At 38.2% G+C, this 27,083-nt stretch overlaps 1 protein-coding gene across 1 annotated transcript; it reads left to right on the top strand.

Annotated features, from left to right (window-relative positions):
* Positions 1–222: 222 nt before the first annotated feature.
* TRAPPC11 (trafficking protein particle complex 11) lies at positions 223–26,547 on the top strand. The gene is made up of 29 exons (XM_027635930.1): positions 223–536; positions 1,466–1,635; positions 2,042–2,112; positions 2,965–3,079; positions 6,941–7,040; positions 7,783–7,856; positions 8,071–8,167; positions 8,955–9,088; positions 9,432–9,579; positions 10,045–10,138; positions 11,477–11,556; positions 11,650–11,728; positions 11,815–11,869; positions 12,672–12,817; positions 13,907–13,968; positions 14,071–14,203; positions 14,794–14,924; positions 15,444–15,599; positions 16,137–16,324; positions 16,992–17,140; positions 18,708–18,829; positions 19,481–19,600; positions 19,962–20,027; positions 20,130–20,286; positions 21,834–21,942; positions 22,439–22,530; positions 23,417–23,550; positions 23,935–24,102; positions 25,558–26,547. The coding sequence occupies exons 1-29, from the start codon at positions 330–332 to the stop codon at positions 25,600–25,602; spliced, it is 3,402 nt and encodes a 1,133-aa protein (XP_027491731.1). The 5' UTR covers positions 223–329; the 3' UTR covers positions 25,603–26,547.
* The last annotated feature ends 536 nt before the right edge of the window (positions 26,548–27,083 follow it).

Here is a 27,083-nt window from a genome sequence, read left to right as displayed (position 1 = left end):
TCCTCCCTCCGCTCACTGGCTCCTTGGTCAGTGACGTCACCCCTGACTGGGCCGGGCGGTGCGGCCGAGGCGTTGATTGGCCGCTCGCGCTGCCCTTCCGACGCCGCCCGGCGCTCGCTTCCTGAGGCGGGGCCCGCCCGCGCTGCCTCCCGTGACCCGCGGCCGCTGCCAGCTGGCGCTGCCCGGCGCGTCCCGGCTCTGTCCCGCCGCGGTAGGCGGCGTTCCGGGGAGGACGGACCCCGGACAACGGGGCGCTCCTGCGGCCGGCCTGGGCCGCCCTCCCGCCACCTCTGTCCCGCTGGTCCGCGGGCCGCCGTGCCGGGTGCAGGATGACCCCGCCGACGCACTGGGACTTCCCGGTAGAGCTGTGCTGCCGGCCCATGGCATTCGTCACGCTCACCGGCCTGGACGTGGTGTATAACGCCGTGCACCGCGCCGTGTGGGACGCCTTCTGCGCTAACCGCAGGGCCGACCGCGTCCCCATCTCCTTCAAAGTGCTGCCCGGCGACCACGAGTACCCCAAGTGCAGGACGAAGGTACCGAGTGCCCCCAGTCCTGCAGGGCTCCAGCCCGCTGTCCCCGCAGCACGGCCTCGGGAGTGAGGACGCGGGAGTTGGTGTCTCCCTGAGGGAAGGGCCGTGGGCTGGTCTGCAGGGTCCGCAGGCGGCCGAGCACCGCGCCCGGCCGGACCTGTGCTTCCTCTTCCCCCGCTGTTGGAGGGGAAGCGTGGGAGCTTCAAATCAGGGAAATTGTGAGGGTGAAGGGGAAGCCAAGGGTGTTTTGAGGGAGCGCAGTGGGTGCATAGGAGACCGGGTGCCTTAGCTCGTGAGCCAGAAGCAGAGGAAGACAGTATGGTTTGCATTTTAAAGTACTTGCTGTTCTTTGACTCAGCACTAAGGCACCTTGTAAAATTTGAGCTTTAATGAAACCTCAAGTTTAACTCTGGAGAAATTAGATATTTGGAATTAGTGTGTTCTGAAAACAGCCTGAAGCCTTTAACTGAGTGAAACACAGCAGAAGGAGTATTTCTGGTCTACTCTCTGCTTTGCAACGGCAAGTTAAGAAACAATGTCAATGGATTTAGCCCTTGGAAAACTACATAATTCCATGATGCTGGCAAAGGCAAAGAATTTAAACTGGTGTGTCCTTGCTCTGTTTGAGAGCCCTGTTTTAAATTGAGCCTAATGTTTCATGGCACTATACGAAACATGCTTCTGAACTTGACCCTTCTCCAGTCTACCTGGAATATGTTGTTCTTTGCTGCTGCTATCTCAGACATAAAGTCCTGTGCCAGGTATCAAGGGATATGTCTTAATAGGGAGCAAAGGCTCAAGGGGAGGAATGTTAAAGGAAATAGACAAACATATTCTCAAGTGACAAGAATGTAGAGGCAATTCCTTTTCTCCTGCTACAGATGTTTGTAAATGGATTTGGTAGCTTGCTTTAATATCCTCAATATTTTCAGAGGACATCCTATGAATGGTATATTCCAAAAGGAATCCTGAAGACTGGTTGGATGAACAAACACCTGAATTTGGTTCCAGCACTTGTGGTGGTATTCTATGAACTAGACTGGGATGAGCCACAGTGGAAGGAAAAGCAGTTGGAGTGTGCTACTCGAGTTGAAATTGTCAGGTAGACTTTTTTCACTTGGTTCATAGTGTAGTAAAAACTAATGTAAGTGTAAATTGCAGAATATAAAACATATCTTTTTTTTTTTCTTAAACACAAATTAAGGGGAACTTGAGCTTTGCTCTTTAACATACAACTGACAGTAAAAAAGCTTTTTTGAACAGTTTATTTGTAAAAGTTACTTAAGTAAAAACAGCCCCTGAAATTTTGCTTGCTAAACTCAGTGCAATTATCCTCTCCCAAAAAAAGGGAACACAGCATTCTGTGAATGATGGAGTATATTATTATGTTTAGCTTTTTCTCCTATGTAACATTCTTCTAGTGCTTCCATCTAGACTGAAATCTCATTTTGTTCTGATTATTCAGAATTAAGAAGTGAAACCTTGACACTGTGTTGTCTTTATTTTAGGCAAAGCTTGCAGGGAAGAAATACGAAAGTCGCTGTGGTTTTGATTCAGAAAAAAACGCCATTGCCTCCAGGTACTTGAAAACTCTGTGCGCAGTTGTGAAGTTTTTGTTTTTCAGAAGACCCAAGGGACTGAACTGACTGTTGTTTGTCACATTATCTGCAGTTCTTCATCTAATGTCTTCCACATGTATTAAATGTGACTGCAGGAAAGTGTAAGGATAAAAAGCACTCAGGGTAGTTGACCCTAAACATTTGATACTTTTCTCCTTAATGTCTTCCTCTTAAGTCCAAGTCTGATTTTTGGTACACAGTGTCAAAAATGGTTTACTAGTGTAATGCACGGGGTACCTTCTTGTAAGCAAGTTGCATTTTAAGCTTTACTTAAGATCAAAAAAAGCAGTAAAAGCATTGAGAGCTTAGAGGAAAGGTATTTGGTACCTACAAAGGTCTTTTGTCTTAACTCTCTTTCAGTCAATAAAATTTTGGAGCCAGGTGGAGCTGTGAAATGTAATACACTTTAACCTTGCATTTCTGTAGAGCTGCTGCTTCAGCTGTAGCTGTACACTTTTGAGTGTTTGGCAAAATGGTTTTTTTGTTTTTGCTCTACCTGCTGTATGTGTTTGACTTTTCTGGATGCTGTTGTATTTCTCAAGACATAGAGTATTCAATTTTGTGAGAGATGAAAAACTTATGTAATACTTGTAGTTTTTTGCTAGAAATTGCTAGAAAGCTTCTGCAATGTCTTCTGCTGGATGAAGCACATAGTATTCTGAAAGAAGTAAGAAAGAATGTCATCTTGGTTTTAACTTTAGTAGATTTTTCCATATCTTTTAGAACCTAAGGTTTGACTTTTAAGCTTTTAGAGCTAGTTTGACATTGTGGCACCACATACCACTTACTTGTGCTTTCCTTGACTTCTCTAGGGGAAGATGTTATTGCATCAGAGAGGGCAGCAGCTTTATGTAATGCTTGTGACCTTTCTGGAAAATCACTCTTTGTACTTCCACACACTGATCATCTTGTTGGCTATATCATAAGGTAAGCACTGTTTTGCTCTGTTTGCTGATTGTGGGTAGGTTTACACAACACCAGGCCTGCTGGCAGCAGCTGGTGTACACTTGTCTCAAATGGGGGAAAGAGTTAGCCGAGCTTGTTAAAAGGGCTTTGAACTACACTTAAAGGGGGAAAGGGTTAAAACTAGCTAAACCTGGGGACAGCATGCCAGTGTATTGGTGTGCTAGTGAGGACCTTCATTCTGCTGGGTCGTTGGATGTAGGGGATGGAAATTCATGTGACAGTGAAGACACAAAGGTTATGGCTGTGTTAGGAACCGTAATGATGTCTGAGAATGATCATGTAGGAATTAGGGCTTCTCCCCTCAAAAAGATGGTGGGATCAATAGCCAAGCTGAAGTGCATCTAAACCACTGCACAGAGCATAGGCAAAAAACAGGAGGACCTGGAAGCTCTTGTACAGCTGGAAAACTATGATCTGGTTACCATCATGGAAATATGGTGGGATGATTTGCACAAGTGAAGTATTGCAGTGGATGACTATAAGCTCTTCAGAAGGGAAAGACAAGGAAGGAGAGGCAGTGGGGTAGCCCTGTATGTTAGGGAGTGTTTTGATTGGGAGTGTTTCAATTGTCTAGAGCTTAACGATGGTGATGATAGGGTTGAGTGTTTATAGGAAAGAATCAGGGGGGAAGGCCAACAAGGCAGGTATCCTGCTGAGAGTCTGTTACAGACCACCCAACCAGGATGAAGATGCAGATAAAATATTCTATAAGCAGCTGAGAGAAGCCTCGTAATTACTAGCCCTTGTTCTCCTGGGAGACTTCAGGTTACCAGATATCTGCTGGAAATACAACACAGCAGAGAGGAAAGAGTGTAGGAGGTTCCTAGAGTGTGTGGAAGAGAACTTCCTGACACAGCTGGTCAGTAAGCCAAGTAGGGAAGGTGCCTACTGGATCTGCTCTTTGTGAACAGAGAAGGACTTGTGGGTGATGTGATGCTTGGAGGCTGTCTTGGGCACAGCAATCACAGAATGATAGCATTTTAGATTCTTGAAGAAGTAAGGAAGGGGAGTCAATGTCCTGCTACATTGGACTTCTGGAGGGCAGAGTTTGTCCAGTTTGGGAGACTGGTTGACAGAGTCCCTTGGGAGGGAGTCCAGGAAGGCTGGACATTCTTCAAGAAGCAAATATTAAAGGTGCAGGAGCAGGCTGTCCCCTGTACTGAAAGAAGAGCCAGCAAGGAAGAAGACTGTTCTGACCTGAACAGAGAGCTTTGACTGGAACCTGGGGAAAAAAAAGAGAGTTTATTTTATATCCTTTGGAAGAAGGGGCAGGCAACTCAGGAGAACTACAAGGATTTCATGAGGTTATGCAGGGAAAAAAGGAAACTTAATCTGGCTGCTGCTGTAAAAACAAACAAACAAACAAACAAAAAACCCCAAAAAACCAACAAACAAAAAACCCCACAAAAAAACCAACAAAAACCCCAAACAAACAATTAAAAATGTTTCCATAAGCACATTAGCAACAAAAAGAGGGCTAAGGAGAATCTCCATCCTTTATTGGATATGGGGCAAAACACAGTAACAAAAGAAGATGAAAAGGCAGAGGTACTTAATGTATCCTTTGCCTCAGTCTTCAATAATCAAACCAGTTATCCTCAAGGTACCCAGCCCCCTGAATTGGAAGACAGAGACAGGGAGCAGAATGAAGCCCCCATAATCCAAGGGGAAATGGTCAGTGGCCTGCTGCATCACTGAGACATGCACAAGTCTGTGAGGCCAGATGGGATCCACCCAAGGGTACTGAGGGAGCTGGCAGAAGTGCTCCATGAGCCACTTTCAGTCATTTACCAGCAGCCCTGGTCAACCAGGGAGGTTCCCAGTCTGGTCTCCTATGACCAGGTGGCCCACTTAGTGGTTGAGGGAGTAGTTGTGGATGTTGTCTGCCTGGACTGTAGTAAAGCCTTTGACACTGTCTCCCACAGCACAAGTGCTGTTCCCCAGGGCTCAGTAAGGGGGCCTGCTGAATTCCACACCACTTTGTTTCTCTGTGAATTTGAGTAACGACAGTCAGATATGTTGCTTTTAAAGAAATATTATTAAATATCCCAAGATGTTCCCTTCCTCAAGTTGAGATAGAGGCAAAGTGAACTTTTCTACTTCTGCAGTGGTTTTGGCCCTGCTGATTCTAAATGATTTTCCCTACAAATGTGTTGTTGTTAAGTTTAACTCTTGGCAGGTTTTTGTTTCCCCCCACCTCCCTTCCTGACTGTGCAGCTTTCTCTTTCTGTTTATGCTAAGTGGCATCTGTCTGACTGCAAATATTATGTCTTTGTCATTTTATAAATTTCTTGTGCTTTCTGTTTTAATATTTACAGGGAACACAACATCAAATAAATTGAGAAGACTTCAAAAACAGATTAGGGAAAGATTGAGAGACTTGTGTAGATCTAAAAAGAAGGACTCAAACTAAGGCAAATCATGGTTTAATAAAATTAATTTTCCAATATATGCTCAGGGAGAGAAGAGGTCTTGGTCTGAGAGGCTAATTCTTCTCTCACCTTTGTATTTATATATAAACACCATAATTCTTAACATAAATTGATGCTGGTATTGTATCCACACTACTCACAAACTGCCACTGGAATTCATCAAAATAGGGTAACCATTACTTCTAGTTTTTCATATTTTACTTTTATTTTGCTAAAGTGGGAATGTTCGCTGTGTGTTAACTAGTGTCAGCCTTTGCAAACTGCACTTTATTATGAGATTTATTATGAGATTTGCAACAGTCTCCAAGTTGGTGGAAAAAAAGCCCCAACAACTGTTTGTGCATATAATCATGTCAGAAGGTCTGGTATAAATCTTTTAATTTTGACATCTTTAATTGAGATTTCACAGTAATAAAAGATTGTAATTTGTTTTACCCCTCAGACTGGCTCATGTTCTCTTATATGACCACAATATAGTACCAGAACAAGTATGCTAGGTTGACTTTATTTGTCTTGTCTTCCTGTTGTGACTGAATTCATAGTTAACAATTACTGTCCAGTGGTCTTTCCTGTTGTTTTCATCACCACCCTCTCAGTTGCATGGCAGACAGAACACAAGTTGTGATCTACCTTAATCAAGGGCTGCAGTGATCCCTTCTTGGCCAAATCACAGAGTTGGTACTTCAGCCTTTATTTCCTGCATGTGTCAGTGCTATTGCAGGTATTCCTCTCCTGGATTCTGGTCTTGTTCTAGTTGATTTTACTCCTTACGGCTTGATCATACAGCATATGGTTCTTAGGTTCTCCTCAGCCTCATACTGCATTTGGTGTTCTTTGTCTTCTCCCCCTGCAAATTGCCTTGGCCTATTTATCTTGCAAACACAAATCCCACTGTTACCTCTGCAAACCAAGTAGCTGTTGATGTTTGGACAGAATAATGAAACCTAGTCTGTGCCCTCATAATTTTGTTTGCTGATTATTTTTTTCCTTCCCACTACTCCCCTCAGCAAATAAGATCTTGACCTGTTCAGACATTGTCTGGGAGCCTCAGCAAAGTTTACTTGCCTTGATTTAGGGGCATCTCTCCACTTTCTATTGCCTTGCAAAATCAGAACAGCTTACCCTCAGACTTTCTTAAATTAAATGCTAGAGATTGTTGTATAAGAAGTCAGTATATAAAGCTTGCTTGTTATACTTCTTGCTATCCTTATGTGAAGAGTTTTTGTCTGCAGACTCTTAACTGTGTTGTAACTTGAAGAAGAGTTTAGTAATACCTCGAGCTACTTTGCCAACACTGAAATAAGCAGGATTAAAAATAACTTATTTTGAGGAACTTCAAACTTTGTTTGTGGGAGAAACTTTGTGACACTTATGAGCAACTTTGTTGCAGGTTGGAAAATGCTTTCTATGAGCATGCACAGACTTACTATTACACAGAAATACGAAGAGTTAAATCTCACAAGGAGTTCTTGAACAAAACCACTCATCAGGTAATGTTACCCTGTTTTTGAAGTACTGTGCAAAATTATATTGCATGTTAAAACATGAAAATAAAAGTTGTTTATTGCTTAAATGTTTTTATTCCCCCCTTCCAACTTGAGATGTCCTCTCTCAGTATAGAAAGTAAATCAGGTTTTATTTTCTGCAATTTAAGCTTTTATTTTGATTGGTTTTGTTCTTACATTTGTCTTCCTCACATCTGCATTAGAAGAGCTGCAGCCCAAAAATCAAGCTCTCAGATTAAAAAAAGAAAAACTTCTTAATTATCTCTATGGTTTAACCTATTTGAGTGTAGTATCTTAACAAGTTGTGGGATGTGCTTTCCTTAGACATTTTGTACTCAAAGTTGCACTTGATTTGGCTTTTTAACTTTTGCTTTTCAAATCCACTCAGACACACAATGTTCTGTTGAGATTGTCAGCTTCCCTCTCTTGGAATCTGGAATCCAAGTGATAAGCTGCAAACCACGATCAGCTCTGTTGTAGAGACTTTGGGGTGTTACAAAGCGTCTCCCTTGTTCCGGGGTAAAAGACTTTGGATAGATTAAATCTGTTGAAAGATCACTGCTGTGTCATGGTGGCAGAGAGAACTATTAGGAAACAGTTGCATAGTCAGTTTTTCAAGTCTAGTGCTATATTATGTACATTTCTGAAGTTATCACCTGTATCTGCTTTGTAGGCAACAGGTATGTTCGAATGTTTGTGAATGATGTACACTGCTTGTGTTTTGCAGCTTTTATTTGTTAGACACCAGTTCAAAATAGCGTTCTTCAGTGAGCTGAAACAGGATACACAGAATGCTCTCAAGTAAGACTCATGTAATCTTCCTCCACCCTCTAAACCATAGACTGTGATAAATATTTTCCTGAATGCAAAATTATTTAAACATGTATGTATAAGGGGCAAGTTCTTCACTGGGAAGAACACTCTCATTGAAAGGCAGTTTTTTGCTGTTGGCAGTCCTGTTCTTAAATTTTATTATTTTGTATGACTTAACTCTAATTAAAGTATTTGTGCTTAGGAATTACAGAACTGCATATAATCTTGTGCATGAATTGAGGGCTCATGAAACAAACATGCTGGAAATCAAGACCATGGCAGGATTTATAAATTACAAGGTAACAACTGTACTTCTAATCTTTGACAGTCTTTACTTAAAAAAGAACTCGATACATCTTTAATGTGTGAAAAGTTAATTTTATATTGCTTTTACAGAGATGAATTAGAAAGAGTGAAATACCAGTTACACTCAGACTTGCAGAGACTTCTGAATTCCATACAAAAAAAAGATCCTTAGCTGAAGTTTGGGATTATTTTGAAGGATTGGAGTTCACTTGAGATGCAATCATCTGAAAGACTAGACTCCTTTAACTTGCACTCTGTGCAGGGGGAATGAATGCAAGGGCTGCTTGTTCCCTGAATATTTTTGTCTTCTTGAGAAACTTAGGGCAATATAGTTCAGTTACTGCTTGCTAGGAGGAGGAACTCATTAAGAATCAGACTATACTTCTGTAGTGTTTTAGAGGATTTTAGGTAAAACAAAACTGTCCCACCATTTACAACAATCTTGGAGTTGGATTCCATCAAATTCCATTTCCACATTGTAGTCTTCAAAGATAATGATATTTATAGTGACTCTGCAGTTCTGTGTTACATTTGGCAGTGAGTTATGCACTCTTCCATTGGTGTCCTGGGGAGAAGGGGAAGAAAAGTAGCATTAGATGAAATAGAGGACCATATGGTTTCAGGCATAGTGCGTTATGGTTTACATCTATTTTTCTCCCTATATTTTTTATGCAATTTTTGCTCTTCAGAAATATGTAAAATTAGTTGGGGGGGGGGGTTGAGTGTTAATTCTTAGCAGCCTAACACAGTGGTTTTTCCTCTTATTTTGATGTTTTTTAGATCTGTCGCCTTTGTTTTCAGCATAATACTCCACTGGATGCAATCGCACAGTTCAGGAAGCATATTGACCTGTGCAAGAAAAAAATAGGAAGTGCAGAACTGGCTTTTGAGCATGCTGCCTGGATGTCTAAACAGTATGTTTTTGCTTAGTAGTGTTTCTGGCTTAGTTTTATATAACCTTATGTAGTTCACTGTTTTACTTGTCTAGACAAGATACAAATTCTGAGCAATTTATCTAAGATAAAGATACATTAGAACATATAAACTGTACACTATTGTTCTGTTTTGCACTGATTATTGACCAATTTTCTCTTTGAATGAACAGAGTATGACACAAATACAGCCACAGAATTTAGATGCAAAAGTTCGGAGAAATGTAATCTGCCTTAACACTAACCAGAACTTTTAATTGTAGGGTACCTTTCAGTTCAAATTGCTGTTCTGTACATAATCTTGGTTACAAATTTTTTTTAACAGGTTTCAGGCTTTTGGTGACTTGTTTGATGAAGCGATTAAGCTGGGATTGACAGCAATTCAAACTCAGAATCCAGGTTTCTATTACCAGCAGGCAGCCTACTATGCACAGGAACGGAAACAATTAGCAAATATGCTTTGTAACCATGATGTAAGTTGGGAGGGGAGAAAACGCTTTGCAAGTAACTGGATAGTAAATTAGCTAATATTGTAGTCTTAAATGGGAGTGGAACAATCTGTAATATGCATAAATGAAACTCAAAGAGGGGGTATGTGTCTTTCTGATGCTTACTAATGTTATGTGTATTTGTTGTGTATGGCAAAAGTTACTGCAGAGAAAATGCATTAGTATTTATTTTATTACAAATAATTCTGACATGTTCTTAATATTTTTTTTTTAAATCTACATCTCTGGATACTTGAAAACTTATTGGTTTGTTTTTCCAGTGTATTTTTCTATATGTGCATTGTATCTGTTGACTTATGGGAAGCTGAGAAACAAGAGCATTAGTATCAGTACATGGGGGAGGGTATTGTTTTAGGGTTTTTCTGGTGCTTACCTGGGAGAAAATGAAACATGAACCCTGTTTTGTTACTGTATTTGCTGAATTTACAGTCCTCTGTGATGTATCCCAATCCGGATCCCCTGGAAACGCAGACTGGAGTGCTTGACTTCTATGGGCAAAGACCATGGCGGCAAGGAATATTGAGTATGTTTCTGTGTCTTGTATCTGTGGAGTCTGGACAAACTTTTTTAGCTGCTGGTCCTGCCAGCTAACTTAGCAGGCATCAACATGTAATCCGTTTTCCACTGAAATGGATGCAGGGCTGAGACCTCACTCTCTTGTTAGTTGGTTGTACGGCTTGAGCAGGTGTCAGCTGGCAGCACAGGAACTGTGCTTAATCTCTATAACGAACAGAAGAGGAACCTCAGGTTTATGCAGTATCAGGTCTTCAGCAAAGTTGCATAGGCCATGTTGAAGCTCTGCTGCTGCTTTGTTTCTATTGCTGCCCAAGCTACCTGTAATCACTGTGCTGCAGGAATCCCGACTGCAGTGAAACATGATCCTGGGAACAGAAGCTGGAGAGCTGGATACAGCAAAAGTAATGATGTCTCTGAAAGTGATCATTATAAGTTCATCCTGCCATCCATACTGTGTCTTGTCAACTGCAGACAGGAGCTCAGGACTCTTTTTTTTTTTTTTTAATGAAAAAGTTTTTTGGATTTTGAAATGGATTGAGAGGATCAATTCTTAGATTTTTATCTAAGAAAGGAATTAATGATTTTCCTATTAAGGAGGATGTTTTTCTCAGAATTTCTGACTCTGCATTGTAACATCTTTGAGCTATATATGAATATACATATAGTTCTGAGATCTTCATTGTTATCTGTGGTTTTACTTCCCTTTCTCCCTTTCCATTTGGTCTTCTATATTCTCTGCATATCCTTTGGGCTTTACTGCTTTATCACTGCCCTCTTTAAGACTTTATTCAGTTTACTGTAAATACAGTACTGTCTAACCTCTTTTATCTTGCAGTCCTACTGTTTTAAAATTATTTAGAATCTACTTCTGAGGTTAAACAGTTTTAGACGAAGAGAAACTTTACTTGTTGATATATTAAGGTTAGGGGTTTTTTGTTCCAGCAAGAGTTTATAGTCTTTTAAAGCCCTATGCAGTTCATGTGATGCTGAGCTCTGTGCTACAGAAACATAAGCTTGTATCCTTATTTGATATCAGATTGAAAAAAGGCTACAAATTTGTCTTAACATACACACTTTAAATGTTAATAGATGCAGTATGAAGACTAGGTGGTTTTACTGTAACTTGCTAATTTTGGGTAGCTTTAGATAATTTCTTTTAAACAAGGGGAAAGATATTTGTTTTCTAGAATTTCCCTCCTGGACAGATATAACTGTGTGTGAGGTGAAAGAATGTGCAACTGTGTTTAAGTTGAAGCTTGCATTGCATATTGCTCATAGAATAAATAGTTCCCTTTGGGTCTGGACAGAATTCCAGTTTCATAGATTTTTTCATTGTCTTATGCAGGCTTTGATCTTTCTGATCCTGAAAAGGAGAAGATGGGGATTTTATCTCTACAGTTAAAAGAGAAAAATGTCCTTCACTCGGTAAGTTTTATTCTACAGAAAAAAAAAATCTGTTTTTAGCACAATGCTAACGTTTGTATATATAATGATATCAGTAATGATTTTGTCTGATAGGAGCTAATAATCACTCTGTTGAGTAATGCTGTCGCTCAGTTCAAGAAATACAAATGTCCAAGAATGAAAAGTCATTTGAGTGAGTATAGATAATCGGATGCGTTTTTTAAATTTATTTTGCAAAGGCTTTCAATATTGATCTGGAACTTTTTTTTTTTTAATCAGTGGTTCAAATGGGAGAAGAATATTACTACGCTAAAGATTATGCCAAGGCTTTGAAGTGAGTATCTTTCATGATTGCTTCTTTTGCATGCTGTATTCTCACCAAGACCCTATGTCATATTGCTGTGAAATAATGTTGGAAGCTTGCGTAAGATCATCCTTGTACCTGGATCTGATTGAAGCTCAAGCTATTGAGTCTACAAACTCCACTTTTATTAAAGAAAGCAAAACAGATATGATGAGTCAGTTATTAGAGCAGAAAAACTTCCTGCTCTGAGCTGTTGTGGGAGCTTGCCTTACTGGGCAAATATTATATGTTTCTAGCTCACTGATTGAGTGCTGTCTGTCTGTCTCTTGTTTGAAGACAGACATGTATTTACTGTTGTTAGTAGCTGACTGAAATTTACAGGGAGGAGAAGATAGGCTACGATAAGCAGATCAATTTGTATCGAGCTTGATTGTTCTATGGAGAAGCTTTTTTTATTTTATGTTAAGTAGATTTTTCTGAAGTAGGCAGAAATTCTTGTCTTAAACAGTTGAACAGAGTTTAAAAAAATTGCTTCTCTGCTTTTCTAGTAATAACAAACATTAGTCAGTATTAGGAATGTATTAAGGTATGTGGTTTTGTTCTCTTTTGAAAATTTTTCTAGTTTGAAATAGAAAATTTATGGAATAAATGTATTTCTTTGCCACAATTTCATGTTGTTTTCAATAATCATTGCCACATATAAATGGTAGACTTGATTTTAACATTTGTATTAGTGAAAATGATTTTTGTATTAAGGATACCAAATAAAGGCAAGCTTCTAAAAACTATTGGTGAGTATAACTTGTGTTCTCTTGATTTTACTGTGTTGCAGGCTTTTGGATTATGTTATGTGTGAATATCGCAGCGAAGGATGGTGGACTCTTCTCACTTCCATATTGACAACAGCACTCAAATGTTCATATCTGATGGCCCAGCTAAAAGATTATATAACATACTCTTTAGAGCTATTGGGTAGAGGTAGGTATTCTTTTAAGAAATCCTCTCAGCCTATACAGAAAAATTTAAGTACATATATTTTGAAGTATGACAAATCATTGTCAGATACAGTGCTTACAGTACTTCAAATTATTTGACTACAAAATAGCTGTGTACCTGTGCTGAATTTTTACTACCTTCTGTGGTATGCTGGAAGTTGAGTTTTCTTGCTCTTCTATTATAAAATTCATTGCATTCAATTAGACTGTGTCAGGGATATCTGAGGTACAAAGCTTCGTTTGAGACAGTTGAAATAACGTAACAGGAACTTCCTGAGCTTTGGGATGGGAAAAACATTTTTCCTAGTAACAAAGCTAACACTATATTTCTGGATTTAAAATCACAAACATGCTTCTCTTAGACCTTTTACTAGAACTCTGCTGATGAAATATACATGTGGAATGTTTTAAGAAAAAAATGTGACACAGGGTGGCTGCACAGTAACAATGCAAGCACTCTGGTCCATGTAATGTCTCTTACTGGACATTGCAGAAATAATCCTTTCGGACCCTAAATTGCTAACACCACTATTAGGATAGGTGTGGTAAAAATGTGTTTGCATCTTCTTTTAGGTAGCCAGACCACTGCTTTGTATTAAAGAATAGCAAACAGTGCAAACCCACCTTTCTTCAAGAGAATAATGTGTATTTTAAATAGTCCTTTTTCCTTCCTGTTACCTTCAGTAGTTGTTTTTTCTGACATTATCGGCACTTGCCTCTCTACACGTTCCGGAGTTTTCTATGCTTTCTTCTGTTTTTAAACATAAAAACCAGGAAGGCATAAGCATTATTCTTCTGGGATTTTGCTCTAAAAAATTACAAAATGCTTGTCTAACCAAAAAATATTTTACTTGGTTCCAGTGAAAGTAAGAGGAAACATTTAAAATAGGAAAAGTTCCGAAAACCGAAAGAATCCTTCATTACTAGTAGATGGATGTTAGAATTTTTTTCCCAGAATGCATTATTTGAAAGATGCAATCTAAAGGAAAGATTTATTGTTAAGTTTAAAAAAAAAAGAAAGTAGGAACACTTGCTTCTGTCTTGTAACCTTTGGTTTTTTTCTGTTTATTAGCATCTACTCTTAAAGAAGATCAGAAATCTCGAATAGAAAAGAATCTGATAAAAGTTCTAATGGTAAGTGGCAGAACTCCTATTACCCTTTTAAATAATTCTAAGAGTGGTCAGTGTCTGGTAGCCTTCTTTTGCTGTTGTTTGTAATCTTTTACCTGTGTTTAGAATGAAAGCCCTGATCCTGAACCTGATTGTGACGCTGCTGCTGTGAAAGCATCACAAAAGTTGTGGGCTGACCGTGTTTCCTTGGCAGGCAGTAATATTTTTACAATAGAAGTCCAAGATTTTATACCATTTGGTAAGTAAGAAAGCAAATTTATGCCAAATCGTAAATTTTGATGTAGTTATACCTTGAAAATAACTGATTAGAAAAAAAAACCACATGAAGTCTGTATTAAAGTGAGGAACAACACTTCAGCACTCCTCTGTTTGTCTAAATCAGCGGGATAAGAAATAGTGAGAGAATTCAGTGATCTGTTATCCCTGATATGGATTAGTAAAGAAGAATTTCTGCTTTTTGGAAGACTTCTTTCACTCTGATGTGCCTTGAAGTAGGATTCTGAGGAAAGAGGGCAAAATATGTGCAAAGTAATACTCCCCATAGAAAGGGGGAATGAGTGACTGTTACAAAAAAAATTGCATGCAAGTATACAGGACTATCTATTTTCTGCTGGACATCTGCATCTGTTCTCCTCTGCAAAGGTTTTGGCCAAAGTGGCTTTCTGTGACAGTGTTAGTAGTCAAATTTGTCCCACTTACAAACCAAAGTTGTAGGAGTGTACACAGAAAAATCCTTACTACAATTATTTCAAGAGTGTGCTTCTGGACTATAATGTTGTAGTTTATATTTAACACCTACTTCTTGTTTCTTTTCTTTTTCAATTCCAGTCCAGTGCAAAGCAAAATTTCTTGCTCCTAGTTTTCATGTTGATGTTCCTGTGCAGTTTGATGTATACTTGAGAGCTGATTGTCCTCATCCTATCAGGTTTTCTAAGCTTTGCATCAGTTTCAATAATCAGGTAACTATGTTCTTTATATCTCTGAGCTAGTGATAGAAGCTTGTGATAAGAATGGAATAATATCTATTAGTGTTTTTAAACATAAAAAAAATAAAAGCTTTTTTGCAAAAATCTTGTTAATACTTAAGCTGAAAGATGTTTTTGTGGTTTCTTTTCCATTATTTATCACTTTTGACAAGTGTATTGATACTGGGATAAAACTCCAAAATGCAGTTTGATTAGTTCATCTACTGTATCTTTTTTTTTTTTTTCTGTGAAGCTTTCTGTAGTTTCAGAAGGATCATTTTGGTGTCTTACTTCTTGTAATGCATGAAGTTGCATTAATGTAATGGATATCTTGTGTCAAAGAATTGCATTGTAATTACTTGCGAAGTCTAACTTTGATAATGTGAAAAATAGGAAGAACCCATGTAGTTTGATCCAGTTACACAGAGCCTTAATATTTGCCATACTGCCATTATTCTCTAAAGATGTCTTCAACCTGAATTTATCAACTTTCTTCCCACTCCCTCATTGTAGGATTACAACCAATACTGTGTAGTAGAAGAAGCCTATCAAAAAAGTGATGTTCTAGAACAGTCATCGCAAGGAACAATGTGCTTAGTGCCTGGCAAAACAAGAAAGTTCTCCTTCAAATTTGTTGCAAAAACTGAAGATGTAGGAAAGAAGATTGAGGTTTGTCAATTTATGTTGCAGCTTTCTTACTGTTACATACAATGAACTCAGACTACAGTGTGCCTCTGATCTGGCACCAGTTAAGTCACTGCTGTTCTGAATGTTTGAATTCTTGAAACTGAGTATCAAAAGTGAGAGTAAAACTCTTGACAATGCCAAAACAACAACAACAAAAAATTACAAGAACTTAAGTACTGCTCCAAGATTTTTTTGGCGTTTTAAGTTTTGTTTTGTTTTTTTTTTTAAGATATGTGCAATACATTAAAAAAACCCAAAATGTGAGAGGTGGTATAGCACTATGGGGGGGTAGGAAACTGCAGCCTACTACGCTGCACACACATGAGCACGGATACTTTTCCCACTGCTGTTTCATTAAATGAAATCCTGGGGTGGTGAGGTGCTCAGTCTGCAAAGCTGCCAGAAGCTTTTTGATGATACATGTGCTTATTGTGCCGGCATATGTTGAAAAGCTATATTCTTACAGTAGGTGATCAGAAGAGAAAGTTACCAATACATGTTCAAATTTCTGTCCATCAGATCACTTCCGTGGACTTGATCCTGGGAAGTGAATCTGGCCGATGTGTGATTCTGAACTGGCGAGGAGGAGGGGGAGATGCTGCCTCTTCTCAAGAAGCATTGCAGGCAGCACGTTCTTTCAAGCGAAGACCTAAGCTTCCAGACAATGAAGTGCACTGGGACAGTTTGACTATTCAGGCAAGCACTATGTGAGTAAAAACTTGAAAATATATATATGTATATAAATAATGTATCATTGTGAGTCTCCTGTGAAGTCCTGATCACTCTGTTTAAGAAGATAAAAGGCTTGTTTGGACTTCTTCAATACAAACTTTTTAGTATGTCTTTGCTTAACTGGGGATAAGATAGATACAATCCAATTCTTTAGGACTCTTTAGGCTCCAGATAGCTGGGAGCACAGAAAAAGCTTGCAATGATCTCTGAGTCTACCAAGAATACTTTAATTCTCCCCTTCACCTAACTTTGCTATGCAGATTTTTCCCAGATTTTTGTGCACACTGGGAGGTGTTATTGCTCTCTTATGAAAGCTATCGCACAAAGAATCCCTTAAAAATGTATTGGAAAACTATTATTAGGAATAAAAATAATTAAATTTGATTGCAGTTGGTGTGAGTGCTTTTTTCTTTCCTGACAGAACATCTGAACCATTAATGCTTATTCCTGGGGTTCCAAAGTTGTCTGTTTTTACGGAGTTTTTCCCATCATACTGCTTTTCAGGAGCCTCACATATCTTAGTTTAATAGGCTACCAGTTGTCAGACCTCTCTTAAATAGTAGACTGGTTCAGTGTCCTTTAAACTAGGCTTAAAACATGTTATTTAAGAAACATACAATAACTGAGTCTCTTCTCTTAAAGGATTATTTCTAGAGTGCCAAACATTTCTGTTCAGCTCCGTCATGAACCTCCTGCCCTGACTAATGAAATGTATTGTTTGATTGTGACAGTCCAGTCACATGAGGAGACAGTGGCCAAAGATGTTAAGCTTACAGCAGGTTTAAAGCCAGGTATTTGGGGTTATTTTCTTTTAATCCAGCAGTCTTTTAATTGAGTCCTTGTTCTTAATGCAATGCAGAGAAATATAGTAAATGGCTTTCCCACAGTAATTAAGAGCCAAACCAAAGCAAAAGTTGGGAATGATGAAATACCAGTGGTAAGAACAAGAGCTAACAGACTCATTCAGTTACAATTACTTTAACCATGGCTCGTCTGTGGCATTTACCTGGATATTTTCAGAATATAAGTTTTCACCAGCTTGAAAGAAAACGTGGAAGCTTTTGTATTCCTTTCTAACTTTTCATTTAATTTGCTCGTAACTAAGCTTTCTTTTTCCCCTAAAGAGAGATCTTTTCCTTGCTGAGACTGAGATGAAAGCATTAGACAGCACTAGATAAATGTTTTCTAAGTATGGTCTTTGTGGGTTTTCTCCTATGCTCACCCTGTGCTTTTTTTCCCCCTGCTCTGAACTTTGCAGTTTGGCTTTTAAACCACTTCAAATTTGGAGAACGATGGAGAACTGAGGCAGTATTTCTTTGAATGAAAAGTTAAAAATGCAAATATTGTATGTGTAAGCCCTAGTTAGCTGTATATAGATATTGCTGATAGTTTTCAATATGTCAAGCCCAAATGTTACTCTTGGTACTCCTATTAGTCGCAATTATCCTAAAAGGCAAAAATATTTTTGAGCCACTAACATAAAGGATGCCATGTGTTCTGTGTGTTCTGAAACAGAACCACGTACCCTCTGCAGTTGTATGATTCATTAAAGTCAGTGGACTGTTCTCGAGACTTGTTTAATTGGATGTTTGGGCTTGGCTCCTGAAGCAGCGTTTAATAGATGGTCTCTTTTTTCTCTTGGGTTTTTTCCTTACTTGATCTTAACCCTTTAATATGTGATATGCAAGGTCAGTGTGGGCTTGCTAGTTGCATTTAAAGAACAATTGAAACGTGACATTTCATTGATAGGGAAGGTGATGTATTTTCCAGTTGCAACTCTGGCAAGATGTGGCTTGTTTTGCGTTGAAAATTATCCCACATAATTGTGGTAATGCCACTATTCTAGTTAAACTCTGACCAAAGAATAGTGTCACTTAGCATCTATACATTTGTTTTTATGTATTTTCAATACCAACTTGGAAGAACAGTTTTAAAAATATGTGAAATCATTAAACCATGCTCTTGAAAACAAAAGAATCACAGAACAGTGAAACTTTTGTTTTTACTTCATTATAGAGTATCAAGAAAACTTGGATCACATAATCATGTTGTGTTACATATTATGGTAGGGAACATCTAGATGTGATTTCTGATTTTTGAGATACTTTTTCCCTGGCCTAAATAGCTGAAACAAACTTGCAGGGATGTGAACCCTTCAATTTAAAAACTTAAGATGGTGTTCAAATCTACCCTCTGCTGGTACTTTTGAAAGATTCCCTCAATAAAATCAGCAATGTTAATTCCTTATGCATTGCTTTTTTGAGATTAATATTGTATTTTAATATTGTATTTTAGTTATTGTTTTCATGCTTTAGTGATGTAAGCCTGTGTGGATATGAAGACAGTTTTTAATCCTAGGGCAAGATGCCAACCTGACTCAGAAAACTCAGGTGACTCTTCATGGAACAGATGCCTGTGATGACTCTTTTCCTGCACTGCTTCCTGACATTCCTGTAGGAGACTTGCAACCAGGGGAAAAGGTGAAGGCTTAAAACCTTATTTCTGTATCACACTTAAGAAAATAGAGACCAACTAATAAACTCTCATAGAAGGCCAAGTGTTTACTTTCAGATGTATGAACCGATAAGTTAAATACTTATGGCATATTTAACCTACTATTTACATGTAGCTTAGTATTTCTTTGACTAGATTCTCTTATGGACTAAATTTAGGAATAATGTATGTTCTGGGATTGATGATACAGCAGGGAGATAAGAAATAAGGAGGCTAATCTCAACTGTTAATTAAATGCCTGCCTAATGGACAGTAGATAATAGTCAGCAAGTGTGATTCAGTGTGGTAGAGGATCAAATATGCAGGTTTTGCACCAAACTGAAGCTGAGATCAGTAAATTAGAAATCGGGTATATCACATATTACACAGTTATGGGTCGTTCCTTGTACTGTTAAGTAACAGATGAGCATCAGTAGCAAAGCAGCTGGAGCTGTGCTACTCTGATTAAAACTCACTGCATGATTAAGATAGAAGGAGATTTCTTATGGTCAAAAAATACCCATTCTACTATTGCCCTCTTGGACCAAGTAAGATGATTAATACATTTTGGACAGCTCTAGGCCTAATTAATGTAAATTAGGTATAGCTTAACTCACACAATCTCCTTTATTTTGCAGCTGGAAAAACCAATCTACATTCGTTGTGGAACAGTTGGTGCAAGAATGTTCCTGTTTTACATTTCTTACTTAATCAACACTGTTGTTGAGGGGAAAGAAATCCTGTGCAAGTGTCACCGGGTAGGTTTTAAAGGTGCACTGATTGCTGGAGATACATTCATGGAATGCAAGAAATGTTCTAAAAGTTGTAGTTTCAAGTGTCTTAGAAACCTTTCTTGTAGATGGAAAAAAAACCCGCTAAATCAGCATTTGGTATAATCAGCATATAAATCAGCATAATGGTAGCCCTTCCTAGGGTGAGTCATTTTGTAACTATAAGCAGAAGTTTTCTACATTTATTCTTAAATATCTTTAAAGATGTGTTTTTCCCTGGGGAGGACTTGGTTAAAATGATAATTAAAAGTAATTTTACATTAGTAATCTTTGTCATCAACAGCCAGGTCTGAAACTCTTCTTTCTACCTCTTTTGTTACCTATACAGGATGAAACTGTAACCATAGACACAGTATTTCCTTTTGATGTTGCTGTCAAATTTGTTTCCACGAAGGTATGTGTTTGAAAAGTTGTTGATATTTTGGAATCACACCACTTTGGAGAGTTGCACCCTGTTTGGTCAGAAATAGTCAGAACTTATGTCTGTCTTTGACAGTTGGAGCACTTGGACAGAGTATTTGCAGATATACCATTTTTACTGATGACGGACATCCTGAGTGCCTCTCCTTGGCCTCTCACTATTGTAACTAGCCAGCTACAGCTGTCAGCTTCCATGACCCCAGTAGATCAACTGGAATCTTATGTGGAGAATGGTAAGTTTTCTTAGAGTATGCTCTCTATCAGGAGGATACTTTTTGCATAACTTGAGAGTAATAGAAGGGGACATTTTAAATGCTTGCTTATCAAACTGTGAATAGAAGAAAGCTGCTTAATACTCTGGTTGCTTGCCAGAATGCAACTTGGACAGCAGTGTGCTTCAAATTGTAGTTCTGCTTCACTAGATCAAGTAAGTAGACTTTTGAATAATGGATGGTAAACAAAATTCTAAATATAACAAATGTCAGGGAAGTACTTCTGAAATGCAACTTAGATATCCATATGAAAAGATACTCAATGTTTCCAGTTTTTATGAGCTATGTATACTTTCTGGAATGCAAACACTTTACCATGTGATAGAGGCAACATCCAAAGACCAGTGATCAATGCTCATGATTGCAGCCACAAAACTGAAAAATGTGAAGCTAGAAAGGGTAGGTTATAAAAACAATTAGTAGTAAGCATCTTTTTTTTTTTTTCTAATATTGCCACAATTTAATAACTTATTACTTAAATTTAAAAAAAATTATCTTGCAACTCTTACCTATTAAAACTGCAGTATGTTAAAGTTAAATAAATGGAGTACTAAACAATAGAGCCAATCCAAAATCTTCCAACAAAACATTCTTTGCATTTGCAGGGGCGGAGATGTGAAAATATGTATTAACTTCGGATCAAATGAGGCAGTTTCAGTGGCTGCCTGATTGTGGGGCAACTGTCCACCCATGCAATCAAGGACTTGCAGTACTCTAGTTCCTCTGTAGATTCAAAGGTTGCCTGGCAAAAAGCAATTACTTCCCATGTCCTTTAGTCTTCAAACTATAATATTTCATCTTCAGCTCTGGCACCTTGTGCTTCATGGCTCAATTGATTGCTCCTAAAGAGCAAAGTGCCAGGACATATGAGCACCACAGGTACCAACCGTAGCTGTCCATCTTTTGGTTGATTTTTTTTTTTTTTTTTTTAAGATTAATGATTAATTTTGAAAGACTAAAACCTATTCTGTTAGTACTTTTTAAATATCACTCTCTAAATGAAAAGGTACTTTTTTTTAGTTCATTTGATCAGAAAAGAAAAGAAGAAAAAGAGTGAAAACTCAAAGTCAGTAGATTTTTCTTGTGTTCCTTCTCTTCCTCACGTCTCATCCATTTTGGGTGGAAGAGGGGAGATATCCATGTTCATATTATTTTCAAGCATCAGAGACCTCTTATGCTGATGTCTTGGAATTTGCTGTAGAAGTGCAGAATTTGAATTGGCATTATTTTGCCTTTTTTGGGTGTTTATGAACTCTAAATTTCAAATGACTCATTCTGTGTTACATAAAAGACCTCATAATGCTGATCAGAAAGTAAACTGTCGTATGCTTGCTCACGTCACTCTTTCATGTGTTGAAATACTTTGCAATTTATACATTATGTAGGTATAGTTTGCAGAGCACTTCAAAGGCCTTTCTGGCTGAATGCTTGTGTCATATTGGATTTTTAGACTTGGTGGCTTCTGCAAAAATTTTATGCTTTGATTTTAAACAAAATCTTGCTGATAGTTGTTTTACAGACAGGTGAGAGTGCCAGTGAGTGCTTCTGCCTTCGCTGTCCTCCAGTTACTAATGTTACTGGAGTGGCAACTGGGTGTTATATAATTTCCTGGAAGAGGTAAGCATCTCTTGGCCCTGATGGGGAGATGAAGTAAGGTGATTTGTTCTTAGGGATGATAGTGAGTTGTTGGTTTGGTTTTTCTTTGGGGTGGGGGGGGGGGGAAGTGCAAAAAAGCAAAAAAAAGTTTTGGATCTTTCTGTAGCAAGACTTTGGACCTTACTGATTACTGCTTAGTTAGTTAGACTTTTGATAAATCCATATTTCACTTAAGAGATAAATACAGTATTATGGTTTTAGCATTACAAAGAAGAAAGCTTCGTGGAAGATCTTAGATCAATTACAAAGCTATTTTGTCACCTTCTATTCCCTGTCTTCTCCAGTCATGAAATACTTGGGTATTTCTGTTTTTTCTTTCCACCACTGAAACTACTAATTTATTTGAAGCTACTAAATATTAATTTAGTCACATATAATGATGTTCTTTTGGTGTACTTGCTTTATACTTCATGTTGTATAATATTCAACATGGTCTGCATTTGACTTTTTCCTGCAGAAGTTCACCTGTGGAAAGTGTACCTGTTGTTAGCACAGTCATCACTCTACCACATGTGATTGTAGAGAGCATTCCCCTCCATGTTAATGCAGGTAATATTAATTTGGCAACATATACATCCCAGTTTGAATTTTTAGGACTGCCAAAAATTTGTTACAGAAACCAGAGCTTGCACTGACTGTAGCAAAAGACAGAAAACTGATGCTGGATATTATGGGGCTAGTGAAATAAACCATATCATCACTTAGACTGCCTCAAGCCTTGCTTTGCTTTTCCCCCTTGAAGGGAAGAACAAGAAGCTAGTTACATGAATATTTTCTCCTAAAAGCTGTCAATGGATTGACCTTTACTACACGGCAGCACAGAGGCTGGACTTACCTGTGCTGATGCTGCCTTCCCAGTAGGTTTCTCTAGATGCCTATGGTGACAATTGTTCCATCCACGCCCACCCTGGCTGCATCCAAGGAAAGAAATAGCCTAGAGAGTTGAAGATGCTTGTAGGCAGGTGAACTGTCTCTCTTCTAGCATTTCACGTGCACAAGAACAGAGGGGTACTGAAATGCTCACTGAACACACATAATTCTGATGCTTTCCTTGGTTTGGTTTCATTTTTACTGAGATTCTTCCACCATCCTATCCTATATTTTAAAGGAGCTTCTTGACAGTATCTGATTAGATTTTGGTAAGCTGAAAATACCCAGCAGCAGCCAAAGTGACTTCCTAGTTATTATTCTTGGGCAATGTTAGCAGTTAGGACGTTTGTAACTAGATGTTGAAGAAGTGTTACTAGAAAATTGTAATGAAGTTGTGTTCTGTTCTTTAATCTGTGTCTAAAAAACTTCTCAGAAATGCTTTAGATGCCTAGTTATTGTATCTTTCTTTCTTCAAACTTTTCACTGCTTTTTGCAATAGACTTTTTTTTCCTTTTTTTAATGGAATTTGAAACGCACTTTGAGATTTCTTACTTTTTTTCTGAAGATCTGCCATCATTCGGTCGAGTCCGAGAATCCTTACCTGTCAGGTATCACCTGCGAAATAAGACCAACTTAGTCCAGGATGTGGAGGTGTCCGTGGAACCCAGTGATGCCTTCATGTTCTCTGGCCTTAAACAGGTACAAAACTGTCACATCTACTGATCTTGCTGGCTTATCTGGTAGTGAAGAATGCATTGATTAGACTTCTGCTGATGTGCAGAGAGGACAAACTCATTGGGTTTTAGGTGTTTAAAGTATGGTACATTCTGTCTGGAAGAATATGGAGATTCAGATTCCCTTTGAAAAAGGGCTAAATGGAAGTCTGACTAGGAGCTGTTTGTCATGTTGTTTATAGGTAACATGGTGTTTCAGTGTAGAAGCAATAGTTTAAATTAGAATAGGCAATTATTTACATTCTTTCCAGCTTCAGAAAGTAACCATTGTATAAGTAGAAAGTAACCAGAGGACTGCTTTTAGACACAAAACACCCATATTTGTGGCTTTTTTTTTTTTTTTTTTAAGATCCGATTAAGAATCCTTCCTGGCACGGAGCAGGAAATGTTATATAACTTCTATCCTCTGATGGCTGGATATCAGCAGTTACCTTCTATTCACGTTAACTTGATGCGATTCCCAAACTTCACCAATCAGTTGCTCAGACGATTCATCCCGACACACATTTTTGTAAAGGTAAGGCTGTGGGAAGTGACCTGTGTTTAAAGGCTCTCCTTGGGGCTCCTCAGGTTTTGGGGGACAACCACTCCAGCTCTGTTCAAGCTGAGTGTTTCCAAGCAGACTAAAATAGCCACCTTGTAACAGAGTTACTTGCTTTGAAAAAATCTCGTGCTGTGCCTTGGTGTTGTCAACCAAAATCTTTAGGAAATCCGTTTCAGTGCAATGCATATTTGGTTACTGCTAGGTGAACAAGCTGAACGTGCTTGTCCTTTCCCTGTTGTTTTGTTCCATGTCTTACTCTGTTATATGAGTTTTAAAGTTTCCTCTATGTTGAGCGTAGTGGAGTGAGCTAAATATAATGAAGTACTTTCAATACCAAAATTTGTAGCACTTCTGAAAAAAGAAGTGTTTGAGCAACCCATACGACAAAGTTCAGAGACACTGTAGCATCCCACACCTCCCTAAATAACTTTTAAAACCACATTTTGTCAGTGAATCACTCAGTCTAGATTTTTTTCATAAGCGATATAACTCTGAAGACAGTTCACTCATGCCATGAAAATCAGATCACGGTGGTCTTTTGACTTTTTAAGAATCATTTAAATCCAATTACCTAAAACCATGCTTCCTCATTCCACTGCTGCTGTCTCCAGAATATTTTCTTCACTTTTTATTCAGGCTCTTAACAACCAAAGAACCTGAAGAGTTTGTTTGTATGATTTGAGATAGACTTGTCTAGACATCTTTAATCATGTTTCTAGGAAACAGGTCTGGCATTCTTTCAATTTTGTTTTAACAAAAACAGATAGGCAGAACTTACTTTTTACATGTAAAAATTGATTGTCAAGGTGTCTCCCTAAGTAAATTGAAAAGGCATTTACCCTCAAAAGCGTGGTGTTCAGAACACTCCTGTGGACTCTTTCAGGCTTCAGAATTCTTTGATTTTGCTTTGGAATTGTCAAGACCTCAGAAAACCTTATTGACGGATGCCTTTTCTTTAAAACTTCCTCCTTGCTCTCTCCCCTCTCTAATGATGTTGCTTAAAATTCCTCCAAGAAACTGTCAGTCTCATTCCTGTTTTATGCACTGATAATTTTCAGCTTTCTGTCCTGCAATAAAGCTCAAAACTCTGATCAGCTGGGCCTTGTGCTAAGCTGTCCAGATGTGTATGGAGAAGGCATTTAACAGGGCAGTTAAAGAGCTGAAGCTTCTACCAAGTACTCACTGGGCCAAACTGAAATTTCAGCTGGATGTCCTCTGTGTTTGTGCTGCTATTGGAAACCTTTAGAAGTCAGGATAAGCTTAATGCTACACTTGTGTACCAGAGCTACATTGATAATACAGTGTATTGCAAAGTTAGTTTCCTAGTAGCCTTAGCCTTTTCTGTTTGGTATTTGGGTTTTTTTTGGGGGGGAGTTGTTTGGGTGGTTTGTTTGTTTTTTTTAATTCTCTGTCTTTATTTTCTTAAAGCCTCAGGGTCGTCAAGCAGATGATAACTCGATTGCAGCTGCATAACTTTGAGACCTGTACCTCTGCACTTAAAGAAAATGGGATGTTGCACAGAATATGTAAAACTTACTTTGGAAATATGGCTGTGATCAAACCATAAGAATTAAATTTTATTTTAAAATTACAACACTTAGCAGAACTAATGTGTAAAAAAAAAAAGCTAATATTTCACAGACTTTCTTTAAGGAATAAACATATGGGGAAATCTTGGTGCTTTATTTAACAGGAACATTCTTTTGAACTTAATTTTGAATGTCAAACTCTGAAAAGCATTATTTAGGCATATTAAACGTCCTGAGTATTTAAGTGAAGAAATGCTAATTCATGTGACCAAAACTGAAAGATGTTTTCATAGTTAACAGTACAAAGTTTAAGTGCAAAGTTTGTACTTACTATTAGAGACATACAACAATGAAAATGATCATTCTTTACAGAAGTTTGCCCTGTGCCACTAGTCTAGAGAGCAGAATATGTTGTGCAGTAGCACCGTAAACTACAAATGGTTGCATCATACTGTTGGAATTGAGCAGCCTATCTATCCTTTAAAACTGTAACTTTAAAAAGCCACAGTTTCTCCTGGGTAAGCCATACATTCAAATTGGAATTCAGCAGCTGGTCTAATGAACAGAGGGATTTGTTCTTAACAGTTGGACTATCCAACCTGAAGCTGATATGGTTTACGATTGTTTTTACACACACAGCTTCCAGATGAAAGACATGTCTTGGTAGTCTTCTGCTGTGTGAATTTAAAAAATAGACATCCTACTGTTGTACAGCTCCAGATGAACTGGTGTTAAAAATACAGTAAATTATGTATATATAAAAAATTGCATTGTGAAAACTTGCATTGTTTAACTTTCTAAATAATTACATTTTGATTGCTTGAGAAATACCTTATTTATTGTCAAAGTGAAGTTCTAATAAACAGCTTGTGACAGAGTACTGCTGAAACTGTGTCCTTAATTGCATTGTTTTCACAGTTGTTTCATAACTCTGGTCTCTCTTGTGGGCTGATTCATTCATCTGTGGCACTGAAGTCCAAAATAACAGCTGTGATACTCAGAGGAAAGCATGAGTGAAGTCCTGAAAAAACATGTGAGCATATACAGTTTTTTCATGGAGTGCAGATGTAGTTATATTATGAGGGTGTTTTTCATTGTGTAAAGGAGGATAAGAAGGTGACTGATAAATTGTACTAGGAAAAAGAAATTAAACCTTCCTTATTCTTTGCTTAAATATACTGAACTAAGTGGCAATCATGGAATAGGTGTCTTGTCTCTCTTTTTTTTTTTTAAGAGTGGAAAATGTATTTCATTTCCAGGTATTTTTTTCTTTTAAGTAGCCAGTCGGGTTACAGCATCTCTGGCACCTCTGTTACTGCTTCTTAAAAGACATGCTGGTGCAAGTAGTTTAAGTGTTTGGTGGAGAACTGGGGTGCCTTCCCTCAACCCCAAAACTGTCTAACACTGAAACAGTGATTTGTATTC

This window comes from Corapipo altera, unplaced genomic scaffold (genome assembly GCF_003945725.1).
Source record: "Corapipo altera isolate COAL_440 unplaced genomic scaffold, ASM394572v1 22b, whole genome shotgun sequence".
Classification (NCBI taxonomy): Eukaryota; Metazoa; Chordata; class Aves; order Passeriformes; family Pipridae; genus Corapipo; species Corapipo altera.
This window is presented reverse-complemented; position numbering and strand designations above follow the sequence as displayed.